Source organism: Pristiophorus japonicus, chromosome 5, assembly GCF_044704955.1.
Source record: "Pristiophorus japonicus isolate sPriJap1 chromosome 5, sPriJap1.hap1, whole genome shotgun sequence".
Classification (NCBI taxonomy): Eukaryota; Metazoa; Chordata; class Chondrichthyes; family Pristiophoridae; genus Pristiophorus; species Pristiophorus japonicus.
The window spans coordinates 280,029,157-280,055,260 of NC_091981.1; the positions used below are offsets into that span (position 1 = coordinate 280,029,157).

General features: G+C 45.7%; 1 protein-coding gene across 5 annotated transcripts in view; it reads right to left on the bottom strand.

The window, feature by feature from the left end:
• The window catches only part of scn5lab (sodium channel, voltage gated, type V-like, alpha b), a 473,466-nt gene that overhangs the window by 53,716 nt on the left and 393,646 nt on the right, over window positions 1-26,104 (bottom strand). For 4 of the 5 annotated variants that reach the window (XM_070881666.1, XM_070881669.1, XM_070881665.1 and 1 more), the window contains 2 exons: window positions 23,224-23,346; window positions 774-1,049 (listed from right to left, as the gene is read on the bottom strand). In XM_070881666.1, coding sequence (XP_070737767.1) covers window positions 774-1,049; window positions 23,224-23,346 — 399 coding nt within the window. Of the gene's footprint in view, window positions 1-773; window positions 1,050-23,223; window positions 23,347-25,210; window positions 25,334-26,104 lie in introns of all 5 variants that reach the window. The other variant, XM_070881668.1, reaches the window with a different exon arrangement.

The window sequence follows — 26,104 nt, forward strand, 5'->3', positions numbered from 1 at the left end:
AAAAAATGGTGCTGGAGAAATTAATGGGACTGAAAGCCAATCAATCCCCTGGACCTGATGGCCTACATCCTAGGGTTTTGAAAGAGGTGGCTATAGAAATAGTGGAAGCGTTAGTTATCATCTTTCAAAACTCCATAGATTCGAGAACAGTTCCGCGGATTGGAAGGTACAAATGTAACCCCATTATATTTAAAAAAGGGAGAGAGAAAATGGGGAACTACTGACATCAGTAGTCGGGAAAATGCTTGAATATATTATTAAGGACACTTAGAAAATAATAACAGGATCAGGCAGAGTCAACAGGGATATATTGAAAGGGAAATCGTGTTTGACAAATTTGTTAAGAGTTTTTTGAGGTTGTAACTAGCAGAATAGATAAGGGGGGACCAGTGGATGTAGTGTATTTGGATTTTCAGAAGGCATTCGATAAGGTGCTACACAAGAGGTTATTAAACAAAATTAGGGCTCATGGGATTGGGGGTAATATACTAGCTTGGACTGAGGATTGGTTAACGGACAGAAAACAGAGAGTAGGAATAAACGGGTCAGTTTCAGGAATATTAAGGGAATCAAGGGATATGGGGATAGTGCATGAAAGTGGAGTTGAGGTAGAAGATCAGCCATGATATTGAATGGTGGAGCAGGCTTGAGGGGCCGAATGGCCTACTCCTGCTCCTATTTCTTATGTTCCTATGTTGAGGGTGGAGGAGGGGAAGGGGAAGCTGGGAGAAAAGTATCTTAACATCAGACTTTTTTCTTCTTCAAACACTTACCACCTGCAGGAGGGCGAGGTACCCCGAGGCAACATTGTCAAAGTTGACTTTCTCATTCTGCCAGCGGACGTCCGAACTATTCATTGATTCGCACTCGGTCTTGTTGTTGATGATGCTGATGTTAAATATATCTCCGCTGGTCACATTCTTGCACTTATAGAATTTGCCTGCAAACAGGTTGACTCCCATAATGCTAAAAATGAGCCAGAAGATGAGACAGACGAAGAAAACATTCATGATTGAAGGGATGGCACCGACGAGTGCATTGACCACGACCTAAACCAGATTCATTGGGACAGGAATTAGAAATATTGTGCAAAGTAAAAAAAAAAGCACTGCATCTAATTACTCTGTACCCCAATGTTAGCTGGCACCCAGACAAGAGGAAGTATCTTAAGATTCTCTCAACTCGTCCCCATTCCCTTCAGAACAGCGAAGAAATGAGAGGGAACTGTTCCATGACAGACAGGACTTGTAGGACAGAGGAAAGTTGGAATCACATTTTCACTTTGTTTTAGCTCAGTGCCATTGTCTGATATCGCTTGGTGTGATTTTACGCTGGGAGTTGTACCCACGGTCTAATGACTATGGGGCCAATGCCTCCAAGGGGCTTGAAGTCAGTGTTATGTCAAGCCTCAGTAACAGTCGAACATCAGCTTTTCTGGCATCTCGTCGGTCAATGAAACCAACGCAAAATCGTTTCAGATCCAATTTCTGACTGGGGCGTTTACGCGCTGGTACTCAAACCCGCAGTGAAATGAACTGAGTGCCGTGGTTCCTTGGGGGAGACGAACAGGTTGTGCGCAAGGGATACCCTTCATTGGATATCTCAAATGGCTTCAAAGGAAATTGCCAGGCACAGGGCACCATTGCTTCCATGTGGAAACTGCGATTTGAGGGCATTATCTGAGACAGCAATCCAACTAGGCTTTTTGGGGGTTTTGTTCTTGCGAAACATATTGTCTGCCAGTCCAGAGGGGTACAGCCTAATACAGAACAGGCGAGCGAATACCATGGAGAGCAGAGCACAGACCATGATAGTTCAGCTCAGGCAATCAAACCATACAACTAACGTAAGACTGGGGTTTTTTACATGCCCATTAACTGTTAAAAGAACGTGCAGTGAAGAAGTTTCCGAGCAGACACATGCATTTTCATTTGGTTATTGCTTTTCCTCGATTCTTGGCTGAAGAACAGTCACTGCTTGAAAATCCAAATGAAAAAGGTTTCTTTAAAAAACAAAGACAAACAAGCACGGAGGGCGTGTGAGAGTGGCCAGTGTCTGATAACTGGGTATTTTGCTTGACATTTCAATCTATTCACCCCCCTACTATGTGTTTTGGAGAGCCTACTTTATAACAACAGTGAAACATGAGATATGACCCAATGGAAACGTCATTTGCTATCAACTATATTGTTCTTATAGTGTTACTGCAAGCAGGAGGATTGTAGGGCCAACAGGTTTTGATCATAAAGGAGCATTTCAATGCAGAATGGGGATTGTGAAGGCACATACCCAGTCCAGACCTGACCACTTTCGAAAGCACTCTCGCATGCCAGCCACTGCATAAGTACACATCAATCCACTATAAACGTGAGGGAACTAACACATAACATACAGCACACACCCCATGTAAATGCTGACACTGGTACGTGTACCACACACCATCACACAGGAACTGCATGCCATTTTCTAACATCTACTGCCTATTGGGCTGAGAGAGCACTGTCTGATCTTAGTAAGGGATGGGTTGATGCATTTGTCGATAATTCCTTGGCTGCTTTTCAACAAGGCCGCTGTCCCGCGCGATGTAAACACAGTTAACGCGCGTGTTACTAACATCAGACAGCACAATTTTAGCCACCAGATGGCCTTCTGTACTGACCGGAGATGCCAGTCTATTGACTCCATCTCATTGTCAGCCTCAGATGCCATCTGTTCTGCTAAGTTGGCCATACAGTCCAGCTAGTTCACAACACGCACATGTACAGAACCATGTAGTACCAGATGTGCTGTCAGCTTTCATCAATGGTGTGCTGTATGTATCAGTACAGTATTGAGATGCACAGATTTGTATTCAGAGAATGAAATTCAGACATATGTATTAGTCATATGATATGAAGAAATGGTGACAATGATATTGAACCTGTAATAATTGTTACATGCTGATATTATCGCCTGCAGTTAGTTACACACAAGTGTATGTAAGGTGAGGAACCCAGATAAAGTCCTTCAGCTATATTAAATTCCCCTTATGGTGCATGCACCACGTAACCTGGAGGGTCGGATTTATCGCCACCTGTTTAAATGCCCTTTAAATTGATTGCTTTAAATTATAATTTTTTTAAATTTTGTACCGCGCACGTTCAAATTGCTTCAAAACATCATGAGAGTGCATTTCCCAACCTAGTCAATTGTTGCTATTGATCACACGGTGCTACTCATTCTTGGCTGATTAAAGGGAAAAGCTCATCTCAAAGCGGGTTCATTTCTTTTTTATTTGATGCACCTCTGGCGATAAACCTGCGCAATCTGTCATTAACAGGTAAACCTGATGAAATTTTCAGCTAAATGGCCATGAAACATTTATGAAACTTGCAGGAGATTATACCGATCAGCGAAATACACCCAGAAGAATACATCTATTTTAAAGGTGACTGCTACCCAGTGGTCAAGGAGGGTAAAAGAGGAACTTTCCTTCTGAACTATTCGCCCATAGACCCTGTTTGACCTCTTCTCCTTGACAGGAGATAAGGTGTACCTGATATGCCAGCTTGCAAAGATACCAATGTAACCCCACTTTTTAAAAAAGGAGGGAGAGAGAAAACAGGGAATTATAGACCGGTCAACCTGACATTGGTAGTGGGTAAAATGATGGAATCAATTATTAAGGATGTCATAGCAGCGCATTTGGAAAGAGGTGACATGATAGGTCCAAGTCAGCATGGATTTGTGAAAGGGAAATCATGCTTGACAAATCTTCTGGAATTTTTTGAGGATGTTTCCAGTAGAGTGGACAGGGAGAACCAGTTGATGTGGTATATTTGGACTTTCAGAAGGCTTTCGACAAGGTCCCACACAAGAGATTAATGTGCAAAGTTAAAGCACATGGGATTGGGGGTAGTGTACTGACATGGATTGAGACCTGGTTGGCAGACAGGAAGCAAAGAGTAGGAGTAAATGGGTACTTTTCAGAATGGCAGGCAGTGACTAGTGGGGTACCGCAAGGTTCTGTGCTGGGGCCCCAGCTGTTTACACTGTACATTAATGATTTAGACGAGGGGATTAAATGTAGTATCTCCAAATTTGCGGATGACACAAAGTTGGGTGGCAGTGTGAGCTGCAAGGAGGATGCTATGGGGCTGCAGAATGACTTGGATAGGTTAGGTGAGTGGGCAAATGCATGGCAGATGAAGTATAATGTGGATAAATGTGAGGTTATCCACTTTGGTGGTAAAAACAAAGAGACAGACTATTATCTGAATGGTGACAGATTAGGAAAAGGGGAGGTGCAACGAGACCTGGGTACATCAGTCATTGAAGGTTGGCATGCAGGTACAGCAGGCGGTTAAGAAAGCAAATGGCATGTTGGCCTTCATAGCGAGGGGATTTGAGTACAGGGGCAGGGAGGTGTTACTACAGTTGTACAGGGTCTTGGTGAGGCCACACCTGGAGTATTGTGTACAGTTTTGGTCTCCTAACTTGAGGAAGGACATTATTGTTATTGAGGGAGTGCAGCGAAGGTTCACCAGACTGATTCCCGGGATGGCGGGACTGACATATCAAGAAAGACTGGATCAACTGGGCTTGTATTCACTGGAGTTCAGAAGAATGAGAGGGGATCTCACAGAAACATTTAAAATTCTGACGGGTTTAGACAGGTTAGATGCAGGAAGAATGTTCCCAATGTTGGGGATGTCCAGAACCAGGGGTCACAGTCTAAGGATAAGAGGTAAGCTATTTAGGACCGAGATGAGGAGAAACTTCTTCACCCAGAGAGTGGTGAACCTGTGGAATTCTCTACCACAGAAAGTTGTTGAGGCCAATTCAGTAAATATATTCAAAAAGGAGTTAGATGTAGTCCTTACTACTAGGGGGATCAAGGGGTATGGCGAGAAAGCAGGAATGGGGTACTGAAGTTGCATGTTCAGCCATGAACTCAGTGAATGGAGGTGCAGACTTGAAGGGCCGAATGGCCTACTCCTGCACCTATTTTCTATGTTTCTATGTTTCTAAACCTTAGTTGGGGACACATAGTGTTAGGATTTGGCATAATTTCAAATGATTAAGGTATTTGCTTTCTTTTTATTTTTAAATTGCATGTGGATTTGTACTGTCGCTAGAAATAATGAGATGGCTAAAGTCATTCATTTAAAGGATGCTTTAGGGTTTAATGTGTCAGGGTACAATTTAGCTGACTGTGCTGTTTAGCTTCTGCTGAAAGTGCAGGATGAAGGTTGCAGGATGTGTCATTTTTGCCTGTAGAATTCTTTTTGTTGCCACATTGTGTAACGAGATGGCCAAAGACAGTCTTGCTATAGGAAGTGGGACAATAGACCAGGATGGTAAACAAGGTGGTAACGGGTGTTTTGTAGGAACAATTACATTTCTGGGGGGATGGGTCTTGTTCACAACAACACTTGTCATGCCATAATGAATCAGAAAGGATAGTGTGCATGACTAGAGACCTATAAAGATCTTGAACTTTCCTTAACAATTTATAGTCACGCTCAAAAGGATTGATAAAGGTTACGTCTCTACTCAAGGGGAAAATGGGGTAATTGTGTTTATTTCTCTGTATACTACTGCCTAACGTCAAGGGGAAAATGGGGTAATTGTTTTTATTTCTCTGTATACTACTGCCTAATGACAAATTACGTGTGTCTGGACTTGTTCGGACAAAATAAAAGGATTAAGTTGCAACTATTTTTGATTTGTCAGATTCAACCTATCTGGAACAGGGAATATGAGAAAGTGAGGTGGGCTCCCACTGGAACCTGCTCCATTTTCCATCTATTCATTTAAATTGATGGCAAACTAGGTCTGTTCCGTTTTGAGCATACGATGCACTCCTCCAGACACAATTTTCTATATCTGGTATGGCTTGGGCGATCTAACAGCCTCCGTCACAGGGACAGAAGAAGCTCTTTCCTTTGTGTTCACACTTAGTCTGCCATGTGACTGCTAACAAAAGGTCCCACTCGTACCTATCAGGACAAAATAGGAATATAGGGAGCAGGAGTGGGCCATTCAGCCCCTCTGCCATTCAATGAGATTATGGCTAATCTGTATCTTAACTCCATCCATCTGTCTTGGCTCCGTATTCTTTTATCCCCTTGTCGAGCAAAAAATCTACTTGAACTACCCTTTGTGGGAGAGAACTCCACACTTCTGCCACACTTTGCATGAAGAAGTGTTTTCCTATCTTCTCTCCCCTTGTCCTGGACTCCCCCCCCCACAACCCCCTCCCCACCAGCAGCGGAAAAAGTTTTTTCTACCTATCCTTTAAAAATCCTAAAAAACCTCAATCACATCACCCTTTGACCTTGAATATTTCGGGCAACACACGCCTTGCTGATGTGAAATGAAAGCTGAACGTGGAACAGTGGGATCCTGTGGGATCAGTGGAGAAACTGGAAGGGTTAGCGTGACTTTTACTTGAACCCTCGTTCGGAGTGGACAGGCCAGACGGCCATTGTCCATGTAGCACAAAAGAGTTCTTTTGAGTTCATCAGTGCAGTTAGGGTGGGGGGGTGGGGGGTGCACTTCAGTATTCTCCACTAATGGAGTTAACTCGATTTAGAAACTGCAATTTGCAACTAGATATTTTCACGTTTTATTTTAGTGTGTGGCATTCAGTGGATATGCTAGATATTAGAGACAAAATCAAGAGACCAATGTATCCCAGTAATATCAGCTGAATTATGTTGAGTCCTTGTCTTTAATAGGAAATATGGCTTAATTTACAAATCCATGCACAGCTCAATATCATGCAACATAAACCATTTTACCATTATTGCCCCTCAACTGTGGCCCTGCATGGTAAGAATGGATTCAGTGTCACAAGCAGGCCATCTGATTCAAAGCATCAAGACTTATGCTACCCATATGTGTCCCTTTAGGCTCCAATCGCTCCCTCCCTCCCCCCAGCAGAGAATAAACTCCAGGCCTCACACTGCCAGACATTTATAGAACATACATTCTAACAGACCATTGTCTGTAATGCAGATCGAATTCAGAAACCAGGCCAGAGCCTATTAACCCCGTGATGTTAGATAATGCAAAGAGACCTTGCAGAATATTCATCCGGTTACTCGAATCGTTCCTAACCAGTAGGGTTGCCAACTCTCCAAGATTGTCCTGGAGTCTCCAGGAATTAAAGATTGATTTCCAGAACACTGCTGGGAGCAAACCCAGGAGAAAAATTCATAGGGGAATTTAAAAAAAAAATGTTTTTTTTAATTTTCTTTGAACACTTTCATTTACTTGTTGGAGACAGGATTAAAAAAAAAGCTGTTTGACTGACAGTCAAGGGTCATCCAATTGGGTACCTAAGAGCTTGGTTGTTTTCCAATTGGCGTGGGAAGACGGTGCACCGCAAGGGTGGACATGACAGGTGACCAATGGTGGGAGTGTTGGGGCGGGGCCGTTAAGGTGGGAGGTCATGTGAAGAAGCCTCCGGGAATACATCCAACCAGAGTTGACAACCCTAGCAAACAGGCCAGACTAAAATGGCTGCCAGTTACCCATAATGCTTTGATCATTGAACCTGCCAGTGGACACAAAAAGATGACTTATTATATATCCCATTTTAAGGTGGCGTCCGAAACCAAAGCACGACCGTCAATTTTATCTAAACGTTACGAGAGAAAACAGAATACCAGCAAGATTCCAGAATTTCCTGACACTTGGTGTATTCAATGGGTATATAGTAAGTTGCCTTAACTTTTGATCAGAAACGCAACATGCTTGATATCCTGGAATATCGCATGCTTCAGAGAACGTTTTTATTGAGGAGGGGGTTCTGACAAAATGGACGACAACCTCAAGACATTAAAAACACAAGAGAAATCTTTCTCCTCACAATTCTGGAGAGCAAATGTGTGTGTGTGTTTTTTGCTTGTTTTTTTAGGCAATACTTTTAAGAAAGTTCAACAAAATAATAATAATCGAATGGACACGTGCAGCAGTTAAGGTTTGTAATCCTGATGACTTCCAGCTCCAGATTCTACCGCTCCACAGACTGACTGCAAACTGGAAACACAATGGACACTGGTTCCTGCTTAACCCCCTCCAGTTACACAGAATTACATGGAACATACAGCAGAGAAACAAGTCATTCGGCCCAACTAACCTGTGCTGCTGTTTATCTGCCACACGCGTCTCTTCTCATTCCATCTGCCTCATCCAAGTCTGTCACCACATCTTTCTATTCCCATCTCCCTCACGTACTCGTCTAGTTTCCTTTTGAACGCATTGAAGCTATCTGCTCTCAACCACTTCCTGTGGCAGCGCGTTTCCCACTAACCACTCTCTGAATAAGGACATTTCTCCATGGGCTAGACTTTCCACCACATCGCTGGGCTAGTGCCCATATATTGCCCAAAACGGCCTGCTGGCGCCCATTTTGACTGAAAAGTGGAAAGTTAGGGGAACACCACCGGAAAATTATCCCCCCAACTTTCGGCTCACATTGCCGAGGTGATTGCCCGCACATCGCCGGGTGCAACTTTTGGCACATCGCCGAAGAACATCCCTGGAGAATAGTTGCTTTTCCCGGGCCTTCCTCACAGAACTCGGCACTACGGATAACATTTTGAATGTCAGAGGAAGGAAGGAGGCTGCTAAAACAAGAGGGCTTCATTTGTGAGTTATTTAAGGGTCTTTTTCCCGATTGGATTTATTAGTAACTATCTTGTATTTATGGCCCCTAGTTTTGGATTCTCTCACAAGTAGAAACATTCTCACCACATCTACCCTGTCCAACCCATTCACAATTCTCAAGACCACCATCAAGTCACCTCCCGTGCTGCTGTGACAAGAGCTGACCTGGAATGGTTCCCAAGATCGTCCATCTTTCAACTAGTTGACTTTGGCTTCAATTTTAAACTTCTGCTCGCACTGAATAATATGTTTTTTTTTAAAGCTTCAAAAGAGAGGGTGAACAGCCAGTTGTCGTGGTGCACATTGGTACCAACGATATAGGTAAAAAAAAGGGATGAGGTCCTACAGGAGCTAGGAGCTAAATTAAAACGTAGGACCTCAAAAGTAGTAATCTCGGGATTGCTACCAGTGCCACGTGCTAGTCAGAGTAGGAATCGCAGGATAGCTCAGATGAATACGTGGCATGAGCAGTGGGGCAGCAGGGAGGGATTCAAATTCCTGGGGCATTGGAACCGGTTCTGGGGGAGGTGGGACCAGTACAAACCGGACGGTCTTCCCCTGGGCAGGACCGGAGCCAATGTCCTCGGGGGAGTGTTTGCTAGTGCTGTTGGGGAGGAGTTAAACTAATATGGCAGGGGGATGGGAACCAATGCAGGGAGATAGAGGGAAACAAAATGGAGACAGAAGCAAAAGACAGCAAGGAGATGAGTAAAAGTGGAGGGCAGAGAAACCCAAGGCAAAAAATAAAAAGGGCCACTGTACAGCAAAATTCTAAAGGGTCAAAGTGTAATAAAAAGGCAAGCATGAAAGCTCGGTGCCTCAATGCGAGGAGTATTCGGATCCCAGGAGAGGGCTCTGAGCTAGTTAGAGTGGGTGAGAGCTCAGATGAACAGGACCCCAAGAAAGAATGCAAAAGGCAGGAGGCAACAGAGCAGAGTAGCACTGGGGTAAGTGTAAACCACAAGGTGATAGGAAGGGACAATATGTATGAATATAAAGGGGCTGCAGGAGGGGTCAAAACTAAAAATCATGGTTTAAAAACTAGTATTAAAATACTCTACCTAAACGCATGCAGCATTCGAAATAAAGTAAAGGAGTTGACGGCACAAATCATTACAAATGGATATGATTTGGTGGCCATTACAGAAGCGTGGTTGCAGGGTGGCCAAGACTGGAAATTAAACATACAGGGGTATCTGACAATTCGGAAAGATAGACAAGAAGGGAAAGGAGGTGGGGTAGCTCTGTTAATAAAGGATGATATCAGGGCAGTTGTGAGAGACGATATTGGCTCCAATGAACAAAATGTTGAATCATTGTGGGTGGAGATTAGAGATAGTAAGGGGAAAAAGTCACTGGTGGGCGTAGTTTATAGGCCCCCAAATAATAACTTCATGGTGGGGCAGGCAATAATCAAGGGAATAATGGAGGCATGTGAAAAAGGAACGGCAGTAATCATGGGGGATTTTAACCTACATATCGATTGGTCAAATCAAATCGCATGGGGTAGCCTTGTGGAGGAACTCATAGAATGCATACGGGATTGTTTCTTAGAACAGTATGTTACAGAACCTACAAGGGAGCAAGCTATCTTAGATCTGGTCCTGTGCAATGAGACAGGAATAATAAATGATCTCCTAGTAAAAGATCCTCTAGGAATGAGTGATCACAGTATGGTTGAATTTGTAATACAGATTGAAGGTGAGGATGTAGTGTCTCAAACGAGCGTACTATGCTTAAACAAAGGGGACTACAGTGGGATGAGGGCAGAGTTGGCTAAAGTAGACTGGAAACACAGACTAAACAGTGGTACAATTGAGGAATAGTGGAGGACTTTTAAGGCGCTCTTTCATAGTGCTCAACAAAAATATATTCCAGTGAAAAAGAAGGGTGGTAAGAGAAGGGATAACCAGCCGTGGATAACAAAGGAAATAAAGGAGAGTATCAAATGAAAAACCAATGCGTATAAGGTGGCCAAGGTTAGTGGGAAACTAGAAGATTGAGAACATTTTAAACGACAGCAAAGAATGACTAAGAAAGCAATAAAGAAAGGAAAGATAGATTACGAAAGTAAACTTGCGCAAAACATAAAAACAGATAGTAAAAGCTTTTACAGATATATAAAACGGAAATGAGTGACTAAAGTAAATGTTGGTCCTTTAGTAGATGAGAAGGGGGATTTAATAATGGGAAATGTGGATATGGCTGAGACCTTAAACAATTATTTTGCTTCGGTCTTCACAGTGGAAGTCACAAAAACCATGCCAAAAATTGCTGGTCACGGGAATGTGGGAAGGGAGGACCTTGAGACAATCACTATCACTAGGGGGGTAGTGCTGGACAGACTAATGGGACTCAAGGTAGACAAGTCCCCTGGTCCTGATGAAATGCATCCCAGGGTATTAAAAGAGATGGCGGAAGTTACAGCAGATGCATTCGTTATAATCTACCAAAATTCTCTGGACTCTGGGGAGGTACCAGCGGATTGGAAAGCAGCTAATGTAATGCCTCTGTTTAAAAAAAGGGGCAGACAAAAGGCAGGTAACTATAGACTGGTTAGTTTAACATCTGTAGTGGGGAAAATGCTTGAAGCTATCATTAAGGAAGAAATAGCGGGACATCTCGATAGGAATAGTGCAATCAAGCAGATGCAACATGGATTCATGAAGGGGAAATCATGTTTAACTAATTTACTGGAATTCTTTGAGGATATAACGAGCATGTGGATAGAGGTGTACCGATGGATGTGGTGTATTTAGATTTCCAAAAGGCATTCGATAAGGTGCCACACAAAAGGTTACTGCAGAAGATAAAGGTACGCGGAGTCAGAGGAAATGTATTAGCATGGATCGAGAATTGGCTGGCTAACAGAAAGCAGAGTCGAGATAAATGGGTCCTTTTCGGGTTGGAAATCGGTGGTTAGTGGTGTGCCAAAGGGATCGGTGCTGGGACCACAACTCTTTACAATATACATAGATGACTTGGAAGAGGGGACAGAGTGTAATGTAACAAAATTTGCAGATGACACAAAGATTAGTGGGAAAGCGGGTTGTGTAGAGGACACAGAGAGGCTGCAAAGCGATTTAGACAGGTTAAGCGAATGGGCTAAGGTTTGGCAGATGGAATACAATGTCGGAAAATGTGAGGTCATGCACCTTGGAAAAAAAAACAGTAAAAGGGAATATTATTTGAATGGGGAGAAATTACAACATGCTGCGGTGCAGAGGAACCTGGGGGTCCTTGTGCATGAATCCCAAAAAGTTAGTTTGCAGTTTCAGCAGGTAATCAGGAAGGCGAATGGAATGTTGGCCTTCATTGCGAGAGGGATGGAGTACAAAAGCAGGGAGGTCCTGCTGCAACTGTACAGGGTATTGGTGAGGCCGCACCTGGAGTACTGCGTGCAGGTTTGGTCACCTTACTTAAGGAAGGATATACTAGCTTTGGAGGGGGTACAGAGACGTTTCACTAGGCTGATTCCGGAGATGAGGGGGTTACCTTATGATGACAGATTGAGTAGACTGGGTCTTTACTCTTTGGAGTTCAGAAGGATGAGGGGTGATCTTATAGAAACATTTAAAATAATGAAAGGGATAGACAAAATAGAGGCAGAGAGGTTGTTTCCACTGGTCGGGGAGACATAACTGGGGGGCACAGCCTCAAAATACGGGGGAGCCAATTTAAAACCGAGTTGAGAAGGAATTTCTTCTCCCAGAGGGTTGTGAATCTGTGGAATTCTCTGCCCAAGGAAGCAGTTGAGGCTAGCTCATTGAATATATTCAAATCACAGATCGATAGATTTTTAACCAATAAGGGAATTAAGGATTATGGGGAGCGGGCGGGTAAGTGGAGCTGAGTCCACGGCCAGATCAGTCATGATCTTGTTGAATGGCAGAGCAGGGTCGAGAGGCTAGATGGTCTACTCCTGTTCCTAATTCTTATGTTCTTATGTTCTTATGTTCAAATCCGGGAAACGGTGTGGTGATACTGCGACTAACCTGCTGTGCGATAGGGTGGTGGACCATGAGAGTGAAGCCCTACTTCCTCCAGCTCTCAGTGTTTCTGATCCCAGCCCTGCTCTTGGCGTCACGATGCGGCCCAGAATGGGGAGGGGGGGGGGGCGAGGGGGAGAGTCAGGGACATCCCCTCCAGAGGGCTGGGAAAACCACAGGGCCAACGTGGGCCTCACCCATAGACCGCAACTAAAACCTGCATTTATATAGCGCCCCTCACATTAAAAGACAAAACCTTCTGGCGCACTTAGTAATGAGAGGAAAGGACATTAGGAAGGAAATTCAGAAAATGTGGTCGGGTAGCGGGGGGGCGGGGGAAGAAGCGGTCAAAGAGAGGGATTGTTAGGAGTATAATGTCTGAAAGGTCTGGAGTAGGAAAAGCAGGGAGCATTTTCCTCGTTAGTTTCTCACCTCCCAGTGAACTGATGACTGAGCAGCATTGATGGAGGTCTGGTAGCCCCGCCTCTCCTCTCAGCTGCACCAAACTGGGAGAGCACGGAGAAGGAGAGAAAAATAACCAATCGTGTTAGAAGTGACAGACAATGATGAGAAATAGGAACACAGGAACAGGAGGATGCCATTTAGCCCCTCGAGCCTGCTCCGCCATTCAATTTGATCATGGCTGATCTGTATCGTTACCTCTGGTGTCCCCCAAGGATCTATCCTCGGCCTCCTCCCATTTCCCCTTGGCAACGTCAGCCGAAAACACAGCATCAGTTTCCACAGGTACGCTCACGACACCCAGCTCTACCTCACCATGACCTCTCTCGATCCCTTCATGGTCCTTAAATTGTCAGACTGCTGGTACGACATCCAGTGAGCAGAAATTCTCTCCAATTGAATATTGGGAAGACCAAAGCCATTATTTTTGGTCCCCACCACAATCTCCGTTCCCTAGCCACTGACTCCATCCCTCTTCCCAACTTCTGTCTGAGGGTGAACCAGACTGTTCGCAATCTTGGTGTCATATTTGACCCTGAAATGAGCTTTCGATCATATCCGCAGCATAACTAAGACTGCATATTTCCACCTCCGTAACATTGCCCGTCTCCGCCCTTGCCTCAGCTCATCCGCTGCTGAAGCCCTCATCCATGCCTTTGTTACTTCTAGACTTGACTATTCCAGTGCACTCCTGACTGGCCTCCCACATTCTACCCCACATAAACTAGAGGTGATCCAAAACTCGGCTGCCCGTGTCCTAACTCACACCAAGTCCTGCTCACCCATCACCCCTGTGCTCGCTGACCTACATTGGCTCCCGGTTGAGCAACACCTCGAGTTCAAAATTCTCATCCGTATTTTCAAATCCCTCCATGGTCTCACCCCTCCCTATCTCTGTAACCTCCTCCAGCCCCACAACCCACCGGGATGTCTGCGCTCCTCTAATTCTGCCCTCTTGAGCATCCCTGATGATAATCGCTCAACCATTGGTGGCCATGCCTTCTGATGCCTGGGCCCTAAGCTCTGGAATTCCCTACCTAAACCTCTCTGCCTCTCTTTCCTCCTTCAAGACACTTCTTAAAACCTACCTCTTTGACCAAGCTTTTGGTCACCTGCTCTAATTTCTCCTTATGCGGTTCGGTGTCAAATTTGCTGTCTCATAATATTCCTATGAAGCGCCTTGGGACGTTTCACTACATTAAAGGCACTATATAAATACAAGTTGTTGTTGTATCTTAGCGTCGTCTACCCGCCTTGGCTCCCTAACCCTTAATACCTTTGCCTAACAAGAATCCGTCTCTACTTCCAACTGAGTTTTCGAATGCACTGCTGTCATTCTCAGGCTAAGATCAGCGTAGAAACGTTATCACTGCGTCGGAGTTACGCTTCTAAGGAAGGGATAAGCTTGGCAACCAGTTGTTCGGAGTGCCCGAGAACACATTCGCATTTAATCCGGGAAAAGAAGAAAAAGAGGGCGGATTGGGCAAACCGCCATGGCAACGTGGAGTTCACCTCGGTAAGACCCAAAGGTACCGAGAAGGTACATGCTGGGAAAGCCATCAAAGCTTTCCTGTCAAACATAGTCTATAGGCCACCTGTTTGTCGACTGAGTGTGTCCGACAGGAACGTTGACAGTTTTTTCAGCTTAATGCGGAGCTGCTATTTTGTCATCTGCCCCATAATGACCTGTTTATTCGCCAGGAAGGAGCCTCACAAGCTGCATTGTGTCTAAACCACTCACACAGCTTCAGAAGGGAGACGGTATGATTAGTCCTTTCAGTGCTCGCCGAGCTTAAAAGCTTCGAGCTCCACAAAGGTTGTGATTGAACCTATTTTTTTGTTTAGTTGCCAGAGAACGCCTTTTGCAGCTTTTCAAAAGGATGTGCTTGTCTCTTAATCGCATGTCACCATCATAAATGCTGACTGCACAGGAGGATCCAAAAACAGCTTTTGAGTGAGGCACTTGACGTGAAGATCACTCCCCGATTAGGACCGACCCTAGAGCATTCTTCTTCGGGAGGGGGGTTATCGGCCCATTAACGTTAGTGACTGGGAAATCCGGCACTGAACACCTGGCCCTGTGAGAGGCGTTCCCTGCCGGCAGCCTGGGATGGCGGGATCAGCCCTCCCTGTGCTATTTTAAAATAGTTTCATTCCACAAAAAGAGGTGACGACTTTTCGTTTCTCTACGTTTACTTGTGGCAAATTTGTTGGTGTGGCTGTTCACCCACTGTAGTTCCACGAGTTGATGATAAAAAGCGCATGCAGGCGGGGCGATTCCGCGCATGCACACCATAAATGCCGCAAAGAGAGAACGTTCAGCAATTTACTCGCTGACGGATGAACTTTAGATTACTTTCCACTCTCCTTTACTGGGTTAAGGCGGGCTGGGGTTGCCAGGGGCGACGGGACGTCCCAGTGCTTAGTCTGGTGTTCTCAGCATTCCTATTTGTTCTCCCCAAGCGTACTCAATGGAGCAGCTCTCAGCCAGCGAGACACTGCGTGTCGTGCACTAACTGGGCTGCAGATAGTTGATTGTAAATGTAAGTTGTATGGATCCGTCAATGACCACTTTGCTTCGACAAAATGGCGCCTCTCTCTGCCCACCCCCAGCACCACCTACTACACTTGGGTTGTCTGCCCTCCAGGAGTCTCCAGGGTTTGAAGATTAATTTCCAGGAGAAACCGTTCCCATTGGCGGAAGGGCCGAGAACCAGAGGACACAGATTTAAGGTGATTGGCAAAAGAACCAAAGGCAACATGAGGAAAAACGTTTTTGTGATCTGGAATGCACTGCCGAAAGGGTGATGGAGGTAGACTCTATTGTGGCTTTCACAAGGGAATTGGATAAGTACCTGAAGGAAAAAAAAACTGCAGGGCTATGGAGAAAGGGTGGGCGGAGTGGGACTAGCTGAGAGTCAGCACAGACTCGATGGGCCGAATGGCCTCCTTTTGTGCTGTCACCATCCTATGATTAATTTACTGCAAGTAACGTCGGAGAAAAATCACAGGGGCAGAGTGTTCCTTTGACCACTTTAATTTATTAGTTCGAGAAATGGTGAAGAACGGCTGTTGGACTGGGTGAGGTGGTTGGAGGCAGGAGGTCGTGTGACGGAAAGCTCCAGAAATACATCCAACCAGAGTATCCCTACCCTACCCAAACAGTCTGGCCTTGCAAGTTTATTAAACTGTGGTGGGAAAGCACTTGTATGTAGTTTTCTGACCAACCAAATGTTCAATGTTCTGGAGTTACAGCACTGGGGGAGGTGAATTGGTATTGTGGAATGTTTGACCTGATTCTCCAATTGGCAGAAAACTGCGGAGAAAAATCTCACCCAACAAGTCACGCACTAAAAGAAAAAGGAATGGAAGCAATTGCCAGAGGTGGTCTTCTGCAGCACGGAGAGAAGGACAAGATGAGCAGGACCTGCAGTTAGACCTGAAGACTGGGCCAAGCTTGGTGGGTGAGCGGTTCTCCTTATTCCTCACTCCTCACAAACAGCAATCCTACAATATCACACAAGTCGCTCTTTCCCTCTTTTCTTTGTGTGAGGGTGCTGTCTCACGTCAAGGTGCGGGCTCGCGGGTATTCGTAGCTCAGCCAAACGGCCAATGGAAAGGGAAGTTGGATGGCATGTACAACGAGCGCCCGATCTGTTTTCCACCACCGCCAAGCGTTACAATCAGTCCTCGAGTGTTGGCAGGTTAAGGAACCACGCGGGGCATCACCCAGCCAAGGCCAATCTGCCCTTGCCCAACATTCACATATATCCACTTTCTAACAAGGACCCGCTGGATAGGGTTCAGAAACAGAATCCTTTTATTTTTCCCCTCCTGACCCAGAGGGTATACGGAGGGGGGGGGGGGGGGGTGGGCAACGCCTACCACTGTGCCAGCTGGGACTAGCCAACTCAGCATAGACTGGGCAACGTAGGTCCATCCTGGTCTGCATCGCTCAGTGACGCACCACTTGATGTTTTCGCTGCATCGTGTTTGGGTGCCCTCACATGGTGGGTGATATTTTGGCCTTGGCAAAGGTTCAGAGGAGAGCTCATCCCTACCCCGCAACGAGGATGACTTGCTTCCACATGTGTTCACAGATGTTTCAATGAAGGACCCGATGTTCCAGTCCTGAACTCCAATTGAAGGGTGGAAGATGCCTGTACGTGGATTTTTTTTTACGTGTGGTGACCGTTGCACACCAGCCACCACACGGGCTTGACAGAGCTAGGCCTTTATCCAGTGGCAAGGGTTACAAGAATGATGCCCAGCTTAAAGAACCTTAGTTATTCAGAAAGGCTTAAAGAGCTGGCACCATTTACTTTAGAGCAGCGGAGACTTGGAGGTGACCTGATAGAGGTCCATAAAATAATGAAGGGGCTGGATAGTGTAGCTATTGATAGATAATTCCAGTTTAACAGATGGAGGAGGAACAGAGGTCACACGTTTAAACTATGTGAGATTAGGAATAGATGGGTGTGTCTTTTCCCAGGGAGTAGTGAGCCTCTGGAATACGATGCCGGCTAGTGTGGTGGGTGCTGACTCACTGCACTGCCTTCCAGAGGGAGCTGGACCGGTTCCTGACTGGGGCAGAGATCACATCATATCGATCAGTGTCTTTATAGACAACACTTAGTCTGTGTGATCTCCTGGACCGGTTCCTGACTGGGGCAGAGATCATATCATATAGGTCAGTGTCTTTATAGACAACACTTAGTCCATGTGATCTCCTGGACCGGTTCCTGACTGGGGCAGAGATCATATCATATAGGTCAGTGTCTTTATAGACAACACTTAGTCCATGTGATCTCCTGGACCGGTTCCTGACTGGGGCAGAGATCATATCATATAGAAGGTCAGTGTCTTGGTCCGTGTGATCTGGACTGGATTTGATCGCCTGACGAGGGTCGAAGAGGAATCTTACAGGGTTTCTTTCTCTTTTTTACCCTGTTTTTTTTTTACTTTCTGTTTCTTTGCCTCTCCCAGGAGATCAGCCATGATCTTATTGAATGATGGAGCAGGCTCGAGGGGCCAAATGGCCTATTCCTGCTCCTATTTCTTATGTTCTTATGAGCTGCGGACAGGTAGGAAGCGTCTAGTCACAATGCCCCAGGCATCACCAGTGTAGGGCAGGCTTGATGGACCAGCCGGTCTTTTCCTGCCCAACATTTTCACATGCTTGTACGTTTTACCCAGTGATCAATACAGGAAGGCCTTCTCAACATATCCATTGTTAAATGTGATTTCTTTTGTTGGAAATTGGGTTGCAGTCCTTAAAGTGTTAGAAACATCGTTGCTGAAGTAATATGAATCCTTTCATTTGAGGATAAATGTTTCAGCGTGAGACAAATAGTCAAACAGCATCTGAAGGAATCCAATCGGATAAACAGTCCTTCTTATGTTTCGTGCATTAAGCAGATGCATTAGCGACTGAAACTTGCCTGTCGGGTCACCACACACTTACAGAGAAAGGCCATCGCCCGCTACATTAAAACTAATGGGACAAAATCAGGCATTTGTTGGTGCTCCTTTAAAGAGGCTGGTTAAATCAACCAATTTGTAATCATATATGATACGATGAGCCATTAAAGAGCAGAAAGTTCCAACACTCATCTCATTAAATGTTACAAAAAGCAATTATTAAAGAAAGACTTGCATTTATATAGCGCCTTTTACAACCATCAGATGTCTCAAAGCACTTTACAGCCAATGAAGTACTTTTGGAGTGTAGTCACTGTTGTAACTCCCCTGCTCTTCTTTGAAATAGTGCCATGGGATTTTTTATGTCCACTTGAAAGAGCAGATAGGGCCTCAGTTCACCATCTCATCCGAAAGACAGCACATCCAACAGTGCACTGGAGTGTCAGCCTAGAGTCTTTGCGCTACAGGTTCTTGGATTGGTACTTGAACCCACAACCTTCTGACCCAGAAGCAAGAGTGCTACTCACTGAGCCACAGCTGACACGTTATTAGACTGCTGATTTCACCTGCCCCTTTAAATGATGCGGTAGCTTCTGAGCCACCGAATGCTATTTGGTGAATAATCTTATATATCCTCTTTCCACATATGCAGGGCTATGGGGAAAGAGCAGTGGGGTGGGGGGAGTGGGACTAATTGGATAGCTCTTTCAAAGAGCTGGCACGGGCACGATGGGCCAAATGGCCTCCTTCTGTGCAGTAGGGTTGATGGAGGGGAGGACATGACTGGCCCTGAGCAAAAACATACGCCATGGATTCTAACCCACCTAAAAGGAGGTAGGAAGGACGGGTGAATCAACCCAAGCTATCCCGGCCCCTCTCTTGGCAGTTACAAAACCGGAGAGGGAAAATAATCCATTAAAACTTGTGACAAGCTCAACCGTAAGTGTGTCACTGGGAGAAGCAGCTGAGAGCAGGTCCGATCGCTCACCCCGGAGGTTCTCATCCTTCCCCTGGCAGCTGGTGAAACGGCAGCACTGTGAACTGAGTGGCTAAATGCTCAGTCTGATACTGAGCCTGACCGAGCTGATTCCTTCTGTAATGTATGCACTTGTGAGCATGCTCACAGGTTTGTGGAGCTGTTGTGACCCTGTGTGGAGGGGAGCGGGCAGGTCGGAGGGCCTCCTCGTAGGACTGCTCCTGGGCATGGCCAAGGTGGCCATTAACCGGTCCAGGCAGTGGGCGGTCGAGGGGGTCGTACAGCACGACTGCCTGCCTCTCTTCCGCGGTTACATCTGAGCCAAGGTGTCCCTGGAGATGGAGCACACGGTGTCCACCGGTACACTCGCGGCCTTCCGTGAGAGGTGGGCACCAGAGGGACTGGACTGCATCATCACCCCCAGCAACCAAATTTTTATTTGATTTAAGTTTACTGTCCAAAGTTTAATTTGTTTAATTGTGTCGGTTTTAGTGCCAACCCCTTTAATCAGGGGGCACTTGTATTAATGTTTTCAACAAAATAGTTGTAGAGCTGTTGCATTGTGAGTGGCTTAGCCAGTCACTAGATGTTCACAAGATTCAATAAACCCCAGCCAGTTGGGTCTAGGTCATCCATGATGAGGTATGTGGTTGTAAGCCCAGTGAATGAACTGGTAAAGTGTAGAGTGATTGCGGAACCTTTGTTAATAAACCAACTAGCAATGTGTTGCAATGAATTCTTAAGCAAAGAACTCCCGAAGCAAATACATTACACCTTCTGTGTGCTGGACGAAGTGATGGACACTTCGGCCTTTTGCAAACACATTTTCCGTCACCCGCTTGATGCGCCTGCAAACAGCCAGCTGACTTCGATGCGGCATTCGTCACCGGCGGTGGCTCGGAAGGATCAGGTGACGTGAACGCCTAACGCAGCCAGGCCCAAAAGGAAGAGCAGTCCCTGTGGTGGAAGTTACCGACCCATCGTCCTCCGGGAGAATGCCTGGATCTGAAATAGTCTGCTTTGTAAATGTAGCAAAATGGGAACTCCCCATAACTGCCCAGGAAGGATTGTCTGGGACAGCAAATGTGAGTCCCGAGGTAAGGACAGGTGCGTGCATGTTGTTTTGTGTATATATATATATATTTTAGAGAGAGAGAGAGAGAGAGAGCAGTGTTTACATCCTCAGAATGTCCCAAAGTGCTTCACCGACAATGAATTACATTTGAAGTTCTATCGCACTTGGTGTGGAGGCAAATGCGGCAGCCAATTCGCACACAGCAAGTTCCCACAAACAGCAACGAGACAAATGACCAGTTAATCTGTTTTGAGGGTGGTGATTGAATGATAAATGTTGGCCAGTACACTGGGAGAACCCTCTACCCTTCAAATACTGCTGGGATCTTCTACTGAATGGAGCTTTCAAAAGCACCTCACACTCAGACTGCATGGATCAACTTCTGGTATGTAATAATGTTGTCAAACGTGACTAACGTTCACTCTGCCAACATAGACAAGAGTCAAAAAAAAACCCACAGTGCAAGGGATGATGGTCTTCACCAACTGCCAATGAGTTAAAACATTATTGTTAACCAAAGTTAATGCTGGATGTTAATCATGGATATGGGGCAATGTACTGACAAATTAATGGACGAGTAATAATACTCTGCTGCATAAGCAACAGCTAACTTTAAATTACATTTACAGACATTCCTGAATTTACCATATATTTGCAATAAAGTTTTATTGTGGACATCCTACTATGCCTGAGTTGCTGTGTATGCATGCATCCAATGCAATGCCTGCAGGACCATGAAATCAATGCAAAGCGAGCCCCAAGTTCAGAGGCCCATGGACTTTTGTTGGCCATTTTGTGATTTAATAATACAGATGCTTTCAGATATTTTAGTCATGGAAGCACAAAGATCCTTCTGGGTTGTTTTTTACTCGCTAGCCAATTCTTTCTTCCCATTCCCTTCCCACACACCCCCCTCCACTTGGGTTCTTCCTGGCTGGGGTACAGTACAACCTGTGCCCTCTCATTCCTTGCTCCAGTGCCCACCGTTCGTATGCAAGCCCTGACTTTGAGTGTCAGCAATTTGGCTGCAGGTGGAATTACAACCAACCTCAACCAGTCCTCACCCTATGTCCCATTCCACACCACCCCCACCCCCCCATAAACTTAAGATTATTCAAAGCTCTGCTGCCTGTATCCTAACTCGCACTAAATCCCATTCACCCATTACCCCTGTGCTCGCTGACCTACATTGGCTCCCATTCCAGCAGCGCCTCGATTTTAAAAATTCCCATACTCGTTTTCAAATCCCTGCATGTCCCCGCCCCTTCCTATCTCTGTAACCTCCTCCAGCCCTACAACCCTCCGAGATCTCCGTGCTCCTCAAATTCTGGTCTCTTGAGCATCCTTGATTTTCATCGCTTCGCCATTGGCGACTGTGCCTTCAGCTGTCCAGACCTTAAGCTCTGGAATTCCCTCCTTAAACTTCTCTGCCTCTCTCTCCTGCTTTAAGGCGCTCCTTAAGACCTACCTCTTTGACCAGCGTTTAGGTCTCCTGTCCTAATATCTCCTTATGTGGCTCGGAGTCAAATTTTGTTTGATATCGCTCCTGTGAAGCACCTTGGGACATTTTATTACATTAAAGGCAAGTGGTTGTTGTGGGGAGGGTCACTGGATAGTGATCAGGAGCAGCAACTGTGGCCAATTCTCCCTTCCTTGACCTAGGGCTGCTGAGGCCAATTGTAGTAGCCCTTCTGCAGCAGAAATCAGCTTATTCAGCGCTGTCTGGAATCTAACCTGGGACGTTCTTGGTCTCTCTGGCTCAGCTACCTTTGTCGAGCCCGTAGTGGGCCTCTTCCTGGTCCTGTCTCTGAGTGTATCAATGTGGCAACTCCCGCCACTTCTAAAAATTCAAATCTGAAATTTTCACAGCCGTAGAAACTTGAATCCGTCAGTATTTTGAAACATCACCAGCCATTCCTGGGAGGCTTAGCGAGGTCATGTGCTTCAATCTGAGATGCGTTGTGAGGTGCAGATGACATTTACAGGATCTGGTTTGCAATTAATCAAGAATGAAAGCTTTCCCATAATTATAATTAGATTATGGACGGTAATAATAGAAAGTTCCAGTCAGCTGAGGTAAACCCCCACCCCACAGTAAATGCAGGATTTGGCTCAGCCTTGAACATTTCCGTTATTACTTAGCGAAATGCAACGGAAAAAGAAACCAAAACATTAAACTGAAAACAGCCACACAAAACCTGTCATCTAATGGCAACAACGGGATTGGAGCTGGGTGTTTCTCAGGGATTCTGCAGCTATATCAGTAGCAACTTTGTCCCTCCCTCGCTTCCAGATCACAGAACAGTAAAAAGCCCACTTATTGGCTGAAACCCATGATAAACACCCGTCTTTTCTATTGGCTGCCCAATACCGTCACCTAGCAACAGAACTATTGCTCTAGGCGGACCAATAGATGGACAGGAAGAGGGGGGGGCGGGGGGAGGGTTATGTCACAAACACCCTACCACTACCAGAATACGGTGAACAACAAAAAAAATGACCAAAACCAGACCTGCTAAGGATTAAGCTACTTGACATACAATTGCATCCATTTTGTCGGAGGTTGGATAATACGTAGGGGTGCGATTTTGCCCGCCATGCTTCAAGCACATGGGACTGGGACAGCTTTCTTTCCATCTTACCCTCATCCCTTCAAATCGTGACAAGGCTCTTAAAGGTCTCAAAGCTCTGAGTGTCCGAAGGGATTTTATGGCAGCTAGTTCAGCGTATCCCAAGGCATTAGCCGTTAGGCTGACTACAGAGACCTACACAGAAACACAAAAAAACGAGAAGCCATTCTATTATCAAACATCCTACCACTGTGATAGGACACTGGGGCCGTGTCCACCTGTTGGGATTGGGGCTTTCCACCTGAAAAGAAAAACTAGATTGGTACCTGCTGAGAGAAAAAAAAGTTAATGTTTTTTTCCAATCTTGGTCGGTTGGTTGGCCACCTGCAGAAATAAGGCATTGTTTTAACAAAGACACCAATAAAGTCCCAACCAAAGATCGATACTTGTTGTTTCATCTGAGTGAGAGCTACAAACTAATGATATGAAGAATTTTTGACAGGGAGGGACTGTTCCACTGGCAGAAGGGTCGGGTAACCAGAGGACACAGATTCAAGATAATTGTCGAAAGAACCAGTGGGGAGAGGAGGAGGAACTTATTTGTTAATGCAGCGAGTTGTTGTGATCTGGAATGTGCAGCCTGAAAGGGCGGTGAAAGCAGATTCCATAGTAACTGTCAAAATTGGGAATTGGATAGAAACTTGATAAAGAAGACATTTCCAAGGCTATGGGGAAAGAGCAGGGGGAGTGGGACTAATTGGACAAATCTTTCAAAGAGTTGGCACAGGCACGATGGGCCGAATGGCCTCTTTCTGTGCTGTACGATTCACTGACAAGCTGAAGAGTCAACAATCACATCTCTCTAGGTTAAAGGGGTGTAACAGTTGATATTTTTGTCTAGTTGACTTGCTGTGAATGATCCTTCCCTGTTTAGTCTCCCTCCCTTGCCTTCAAGAACTTTCAAGCAAGTGAGTTGAACCGTGGACTCCTCCACTAGCTCTATGATCATGCTAGGCCCTGGATCAGATGGTTATTCAGCAATCAGCAAGCAGTAGGTCTCCCAATGGGTGAGGCTGGGCCCCTTTTATTTCTTATTGCCCTTCCCCCCTCCCCAAATGGAAATATAGGTTGAACCTCCATTATCCGGAACCCTCGGGACCTGGCCTGTTTTGGATAAGGGATTTTTCCGGACAAGGGGTGGTCACGTTAAATTGGATGGTATAGGTACTGACCAAGGGGATATCGGGCTGGCTGGCTTGGGGTTGGGAGTGTGGCAGAGAGATCATGGGGGGCGGGGGGTGGCGGGGGTGTGTGGCAGTGGGAGTGGTGAATCGCGAGGTCAGGCCAGCGATTGCGGGAGTCGTCAGCGAGGAAGGACTTCAATTTATTCATGTCGGAGTTCCGTGCATGCGCCACCCGGTGGCTGGGAATGGTTGTGGACGAGGGGCGGTCCCGGATAAGGGAGTTCTGGATAAGGGAGGTTCAACCTGTAGTTCCATCGGTAAACTCCGTGGAAATGATGGCCAGTTACTCACACCTTGTGAAGAAGGCAGTTCGGAAAGATGCTGGTACAAATAAAAATGCTTCTGCAAGAGCTAGGGTGGCTCAGTGAAAGCTGGGATAGAGTGGATTTATATTGAAATGCCCTTCAGGCAATCCAAGATCAAAATCAAACTGGGCTGCGTCAAGACAAAACAAGCCATAAATCCATAAAATGGATACAAATGCTCCCCTCCAATCTCTCTCGAGGTTGCTAAGAATCGGATAAAAAGGATGTGCCCCTATGGGTGAGTCTGATTTAGTGTCGTTTTGGGCGTTTTATATTTACACTCCATTCACAACAGATGTATCAGACCGAAGTGAGGGCTCCATTTGGCCTTCGGTAGGCTTGATGCCACATTGCCAAGAAGAAACATCTGTTCAAAACGCTGTACAGATAAAAGGGAAGACCGATGTTATTGCACATGTGAGCGTATCTATGCCTCCCACCAAATGTTAGAATTTACGCAGGCGTCGCTGTTAATATGGTCATTATAGCTACAGAGACAGTTGCCCTTACCCTCATGCCTTCAAATCTGGACAAGGCTCGGAGCGGCCGCAATGCCCTCAGGGTCCTGAGAGATTTCATGGCAACAAACTTGTCGTAACCAAAAGCCTTTGTCAAGAGGCACACAATAGAAATCTGTGCAGATTGAATGGAATGGAATTGAATGGTTATCTACGTATTGTAGTAGCACACTGTTAGGAACATGTGGAGATACAATAACGGCCACACTGCAGCATTCAACAATCACCAGAGACTCTGGGTTCATTACCAATGCAGAAACTGCCTTTTAGGTTAACGGTGTCATCATTCGTTTCTGACTTGTAACGACCCACCTTTTTAAATGTTTTACCTATAATAGGACGTTAATATTGGATAGTGAGGGAATCAAGGGATAGCGCAGGAAAGTGGAGTTGAGGTAGAAGATCAGCCATGAACTAGGAACTAGGGGTCACTGTCTCAGAATAAGGGCCACCCATTTAAAACTGAGATGAAGAGGAATTTCTTCTCTCCAAGGGTCGTAAAGCTGTGGAATTCCCTGCTCCAGAGAGCTGTGGAGGCTGGGACATTGAATATATTCAAGGTGGACATAGACAGATTTTTGAGCGATAAAGGAGTGAAGGATTATGGGGAGCAGGCAGGGAAGTCAGATCAGCCATGATCTTATTGAATGGCGGAGCGGGCTCGAGGGGCCGAATGGCCTACTCCTGCTCCTATTTCTGAAGTTCTTATGTTAACGTCAGGCTATCTCATCACCGGAACGTCATTGTCATCATTCGTTTCTGACTTGTAACGAGCCACTTTGGATGGTTTGGCAGTAGCAGAGGAGGCCAGAGACACTCCATCTTTTTTTTAACACTTCGGGACATCCGATGGATTGATAACAGCTGTGCTAGATTCTACCGTGTC